The 7,050-nt window shown below is 42.3% G+C and overlaps 1 protein-coding gene across 1 annotated transcript in view; it reads right to left on the bottom strand.

Annotated features, from left to right (window-relative positions):
* Positions 1-802: 802 nt before the first annotated feature.
* The window catches only part of LOC106817525 (kinetochore protein Nuf2-like), a 16,368-nt gene continuing 10,120 nt past the window's right edge, over positions 803-7,050 (bottom strand). Inside the window, exons 2-7 of the mRNA XM_014822200.1 lie at positions 3,967-4,094; positions 3,224-3,298; positions 2,950-3,041; positions 2,044-2,203; positions 1,661-1,741; positions 803-1,186 (exon numbers count right to left, since the gene is read on the bottom strand). Of these exons, the coding sequence (XP_014677686.1) occupies positions 989-1,186; positions 1,661-1,741; positions 2,044-2,203; positions 2,950-3,041; positions 3,224-3,298; positions 3,967-4,074 (714 nt within the window). The 5' untranslated portion in view covers positions 4,075-4,094 and the 3' untranslated portion in view covers positions 803-988. The remainder of the gene's footprint in view (positions 1,187-1,660; positions 1,742-2,043; positions 2,204-2,949; positions 3,042-3,223; positions 3,299-3,966; positions 4,095-7,050) is intronic.

The following is a 7,050-nucleotide window of genomic DNA, read 5'->3' as shown; positions in this document are numbered from 1 at the left end:
GTGTGTTGCTAACCTTTTTGTACCCCCCTACATTGAGAACTCTATGCAGATGGAGCGCTATTTCAACATAATACACAGACTTTTGGTGCGCGATTTCAACCACTTTTATGAGGCGCGATGATGCGCGCACCATGGCACAATTTATGGTGCGCGGTGGAGCGCGAGCGCGATCGCGCCCCTTAAAAATGAAAGCCTGGACACACATACAAAAAAATTGCACTACCAAATATTTTTTCTGCACTCCCAAAATACTCATTGCTGGCTAATACCCTGATGGGGGAAGGAGGGTGTGGAAGTGATGGAGGAAGAGGGAAGAGAGATCGGAAGTAAATGTTGGAGGGAGAAGGGGAGGGAAGAGGGAGGAAGTGATTGAAGGAGTGGGAGAGATGGGGACAGAAGTGAAGCAGGAAAGGGGAAGACAGATCGGAAGTAAATGTTGGAGGGAGAAGGGGAGGGGGAGGGGGAGGTAGGAAGAGATGGAAGGAGAGGGGAGGGAGAAAGGGGGGAAGCGATAAAGGGAGACGGAGGAAAGCGAGACTGGTATGAGGTTATGGAGAGAGAGTTTAGAGTGATTTTAGAGTGATAGAGGGCGAGAGGGCTGAAGTGATAAAGGGAAGGGGTAGAGCAGGAGAGAGTGGTGAAGGAAGGGAGAGAGAGATATAAAGATAGATAGATAGAGAAAGAGAGAGAGAGAGAGAGAGAGAGAGAGAGAGAGAGAGAGAGAGAGAGAGAGAGAGAGACCGAGAGGGACACAGAGAGAGAGGGGGGAGAGAGAAAGAAAGTATCAGAGAGGAAGTTTGAGAATGGAAGGAGAAGGTAGGTCAGGTAAGCTCCTCCCTAAGTACAGGTGTTTGTATGCCAGATGTTTGTTATGTGGGGCTGTCTGTGGAGCAAACCAATGCCCAGTTCCCAAGCAAGATCCAGGGGACCATTGTCAGGAATATCACGAATAGGCATGAGTCATGTCACAAGTTTTGAAAATGTGTCATCAGCAAAGGTTACGACATTTTAGATTTATTATGCCAAAACTATTTATGTTACTGATAATGGATCTAGGCATACTTACAATGCGACTATTCTTGCTGGCCAGGCTGGCATCAGACTCTGCAATCTGTCGCTGTATTACGACCGCCTCCTTTTTTTCTTTGCTGATTAAGTCGGTGTCCGATTCAATTTTCTGCTTTAGCTGCAAGGTTGCATATAGAGGTTAAATATGCCAAATGCTACTGTTACCATGAGTGATGAGGTTAAATGTAACTGTCATGATATCTTTTATGATATCTTTTGAGCTCAACATGTGAGGCAGAGCTAATGAAGGCAGCCAGTCTTGAACAAATCTTGATTAGTGTGATACATGTTTTCATCCATGCACCTGGATAAAAATTCAATTGCTCCTCAAAAACCCAAGCACTTTTGGTGGAGGCAAGCATTATGAAATATCTGTGAGTCTAATTAACACTGCTACGATTGTTGTCATGTTAGACGTTTATCAGCATCATCTTCCAGCATCTATTGCAATAGCCACTACTGGCGAGCACAATGCTTCCAAGCAACAAAGACCATTTCAGGGTGCAATCGACAAAATGTACAGCTTGACCGTAATGAGAGTATTGCCTTGTACAGTGATATCAGTACTTGTTTTTGACACCACACTACTCACCTCTTGTATCTCAGCATCCTCGGCCGCATGATTCCTCTTGAGATTCTCAAGCAATGCATGATAGGCTTCTCTTTTAGCTTCCTACATAAAGCCAAAGTTGACACTTTGTCAAATCAGATGACAACCGCTGTATTAGCTTTATACCACGATTAAATTTGCATACACAAAACATGAAAAATGTTAGATAAGGATAAATAAAACACCAATGCACATTTCACTACCGGAAATACCGTTGAAACCTATAATGACTACAGTTTGCATTGTGACCATATTAGAACATTATGCTACGTATTTGTAATGCTTCTTGTAATGTATGCTTTGTAATAAGAAATTAGATCAAGATAAGCTAAGAATAAACTAGAAGATTCCTGGAGTTGTCATACAATTTCACCAAGCACTTCTTCAAACAGTTCTCCTATGTTGTTGCTATGGTGAGCAAAGTTGATGAATGCACTCATGATTCTTGCAACTCGTTTTGGCTTTGGTGTTGTCAGGTCCTTCATCTGGAAGTTGCTGATGCCAGCAGACTGCATCACACTTTTCCTGTGACCAGTGACGCATGGAGAACAGCATTAGTTTGTTACACTGATGCGCACGAGTATGTAGTATGTTACTCTGACACTCGCGAGAATAAATTACGTCACAGTAACTGAGTAATGTTGTGCCCAAACTTGGAATCTTGCACAAACTTGGAATTTCAGCGTATCCGCAGTTTGGGCAACCAATCTTGAGATTGGGCAAACAGAGGTAAACAGGGCTTGCACACACATATGATTATTAGGATTTCAAATGTTATATCATAACTATAAGGTCGTATACCTTCTTTCCTCAATGTGTTTGGCACCTTTGTATAAATGTTAAATGATTATAATAATTAATTGGATAAATATGAGATAAATATCTTCCTAGTTTCCACCACGCACGCCACGCACTCGCTATGAGCGGTTGTTGAATCACCGACTGTTTTCAGTTTGCCCAATCTTGAGATTGGTCAGCCAAACTAGGGAATCCGCAGTTTGGGCAGCGCAATCGCTGCACAATCTTGAGATTGTGCAGATTCCAAGTTTGGGTACGACAGTAACACGTACAGTGTCAATCTATGTTACTTCAATACGCACGAGTATGCACTAGGTTGCCAAGAGTTACAACGACCAACATGATACTACTATCCATCACATGCAAAGTTATGCTGATGTATGGGATTGCCACTGCTACACCGCCACTTTGCACAAGTTTATAATAATGGTAATGATGCTTTTTAGCCCACATAAATGATAATAAATACATACATTGCAAATAAGATATTGACTGGAGGAATAGACTCTACATGTAATTCTGGGTAGCTCAAAAGGTCATTGTGATCAATGTTTTCAACCTGCGGCTAGAAAAAAACACATATTTGTCAATGCTTACGTTTTATAGTTTAAATCTTAAATAACATGATTACATGGAGTATATTATTTGCTTTTTGTTATAACTACACAATGTAAGAGCTTTATCTAGTGCTTATTAAAGTAACTTCACAAGAAAAGTGTGAACACTTTTTAATCATTATATACATACCGAAAATATCACTTCCACATTGCAGTTTGTTACTGATTCTAGCAGATAGACATATAATGCTCTAATATTTTCTGCCTGTGAACAAAAACACATGAGGTAGAAATGCTTATAACAGCAAATATTATGATGCGTAAATACTTACACTGAAAGAAATCTGATTTTGAATAAATTCATCCATAAGATAAATCCTTTGTGTAAACAGTTGCACAATTGGATGAGTTCAATGGTGATGCGGAAGCCTTCAGTTACAAGTGTGAATTGACATTTAAAACAAATTCAGGTTCAAGTTCAAATGTGACGTATTTGTGGTAAACAAACATTAAAAATTTGACATTTAAATCTATATTAATTTTACAACTGAATAGACCACAAAATCAGAGTGTTAACCAAAATCATTGTAATTCACACAGACATGCCAAAAAGACCATGCGTTCATTTGATTCAGCCGTACTTGAACATTTTGTCTACACCTGGTAGAATAATTAATCGAAAATAAATAACTCAAAGGTCAGAGCATGGTACCATGCAAGACCTGTCTACTTGCCCCAAACGAAGGACAATCACTTAGGGCACTGCTTCACAGTGGGCATTGGCACAGTCATAATACTAATAAACTGTTTGCCAGGTTGAAATGTCTTTTGACATGCAGACATGGATCGGGCCTGTAATTAATACACAGAAATCACACGTGTGATGTGGAAGACCCTCACTTCAAACAGATTACTATAGTTCATAACATCTACCTTTGGGTTTGTGAAATCCTCCTCCGTAACTTTTAAGCCAGGGAACATTTCCTGACAGGTGTTTGTTATTTCTGCAACACTGAGGAGTGGAAATATGTCTTGCGACATTTTGGTAGCGTCGCCTTCACCTGTAAATAAATATAGAACTATAGTTTCGGATGCACTACAGATATAAACACACACCTTCAAATGTGATGTTATGTTTTTATATTTTACATTTTCCCATACTTGGGATACTGCGATCAATGTAGCGCGTCTGCATGTAGCTAACTAGCGCCGGTATGACGTCACATGTTTTTATCTTTGCTGCGCCCGTAGCGCTGTACCGCCGCACCGCTGCACGGTTGCTAGGGGATTGTGGAAACTGTCAACAACATCGGAGATTTTCAACAACATTGGAGGTATTTTTCAAAATACCTTTTATAAGACAACGCGCAGTGAAATGGGAGGAACTAGAGTTTATTTTGCCATAAGGTAGTATGATTATGCATGACACGAAGTATTTGCTAGTCTAGTACTGGAGAAATTAGCGTTTGGATGCGCATTGTGAGCCTTTAAAGGGAATCAAGTTTTGTGTGCTGTTTCTTGTATCGTGACTACCTTTGAACCGGGCTTTTGAAACCATTTAAATTCATAATAGAAAAAATCGTATGTATTTCTTTGTTTTTCGGGCAAGTGACTTTTGCCTTCGAGCAACCAGTTTCATAACCCACTTGCCCGACCGGGCAAGCGGAAACAATTTTTTTTTTAGCACCCTGTACTGGTTAGCAAGCTGCGCTACACAGCGTACAGATCACAGCTTGCGGGCGTGCCGAGTTCACGTGCAGCATTCGTATCCTACCACGGGCAGTCTGTGGGCATACGGTGGGCATACACAGGTGCACGGTTTATCGATTGTCTACTGCGGCTGGCAGCAAGCCACCATATAGTTTTTGCCGAAGGGTAGATTGGTACCCGGCCTCACGCTCTGCTAGACAATGTACACGGCTGGATGTATGCGACCGTACCAAGCATTTACCCGACTAGGTCGGTCAGACGTGGGTTAGTGTCGAACCCTGGGTTACATTATAGATGTGCCATAAAGAAACGCTGAAACCACTGGCAGCAAGAACAAGTCCGCACCTGCAGCTACAGCACACACGCACCTATTGACTATATATAACAACCATGTTATATATAGTCAATAGATGCGTGTGTGTTGCACACGGGCGGCAGTTAATGTAGCTGTAGCTACAACGGCAGTTGCTGCTGTAGCTGTAGACCGAATAATTCTGTCCCATATAACCTTTTTTTATTAATTTTGATGATGGTTATTGCCATATTGGGACAGAACTGGGGTTCATTGAAATTTCGTGAGATCGCATGCAAAATGCATGCGCTGCGAATGCGGCTTGTACACCGCTATTGGCGTGAAAAAAAACCTACCGTTCCCTTCAGACCAATCAGAGTGAGTCTTACAATCGCCTGGTTCTCGCTTGTATCTGTGGCGCTGCAGGAGGGCTGATAGACTCGCTCTGATTGGTCTGATTGTTTGTAAATGGTGAATGATTTAGGAAAGTGGAACGAAGCGGTCTTTCTGAAAAACAATCTTTTAAGAAGTGAATAACGATTGAAGTGAATGTATACACATATCAGTAGCAAGGTAAAGCCATGTAGAAGGGAACGGTAGGGTTTTTTCACGCCAATATAGCGGCGTACGGGCCGCATTCGCAGCGCATGCATTTTGCATGCGATCTCACGAAATTTCAATGAACCCCAGTTCTGTCCCAATATAACCCTCACCAAAATATAAAAAAGGTTATATGGGACAGAATTATTCGGTCCACTGTAGCTGTAGCCGTAGCTGTAACTGTAGCTTGCTGTTGCAGTTGCTGTTGCTGCTGTAACTGTAGCTGCAGCGGCAGTTAATAATACCATAAGCGGGCTATAGTATTAGAGCTACGCCAGCGGTAGCTCTAGTACTAAAGCCCGCGTTCATTAACTGCCACTGGCATAGTACTAGAGCTACGCCAGTGGTAGCTCTAGTACTATAGCCTGCGGCAGCGCAAATCCACTTTAGGCACCTTATGTATCACGAAGTGATGCACAGATTTCTGTGTATCATCAACTGATGCACAGATTTCTGTGTATCATCAACTGATGCACAGACTTTCCGTATATCAAGGAATGATGCAAAAACCCTAACCCTAAGGCATAAAGTATAACCTTACTAATAGGTATCACGAAGTGTGTTAGGGTTAGGGTTAGGGTTGGGCTTAGGGTTAGGGTTAGGGTTGGGCTTATAGGGTTAGGGTTAGGGTTAGCCCGACCAGGCTGTGCGACGGATTGTCTATACAGATTGTCGATACGGATTGTCTATACCGTATACGGATTGTCTAGGGTATCCTAACCCTAGCGATACCGTTTCTTGGAGCTAGGGTCAGGGTTAGGGTTAGGGTTTTTGCATCATTCCTTGATATACGGAAATTCTGTGCATCAGTTGATGATACACAGAAATCTGTGCATCACTTCGTGATACCTAAGGTGCCTAAAGTGGATTTGCACCGCCTGCGGCAGCTATCCGCGGGCTATATATACGCCAGTGGCGCTCATAGGGTCTATGTCCCCCAGGGTACTGCCGGAACGTACCCTGGGTACGGTCCGGTATACCAGAACGTACCCTGGTCACTATTTGATATGGTCATGGCGGTGCAAATCCACTTTAGGCACCTTAGGTATCACGAAGTGATGCACAGATTTCTGTGTATCATCAACTGATGCACAGAATTTCCGTATATCAAGGAATGATGCAAAAACCCTAACCCTAATGCAAAAACTAATCCTAACCCTAATCCTAACCCTAATCCTAACCCTGACCATATCAAATAGTGACCAGGGTACGTTCTGGTATACCGGAACGTACCCTGGTACTATCTAATATGCCAAGGTGCAAATCCACTTTAGGCACCTTAGGTATCACGAAGTGATGCACAGATTTCTGTGTATCATCAACTGATGCACAGAATTTCCGTATATCAAGGAATGATGCAAAAACCCTAACCCTAACCCTAAGCCCAACCCTAACCCTAACACACTTCGTGATAG

Source organism: Priapulus caudatus, unplaced genomic scaffold (genome assembly GCF_000485595.1).
Source record: "Priapulus caudatus unplaced genomic scaffold, Priapulus_caudatus-5.0.1 Scaffold1756, whole genome shotgun sequence".
Taxonomy (NCBI): Eukaryota; Metazoa; Priapulida; class Priapulimorpha; order Priapulimorphida; family Priapulidae; genus Priapulus; species Priapulus caudatus.
Note: the sequence above shows the minus strand (reverse complement) of the source record. Positions and strands in the feature narration are given on the sequence as shown.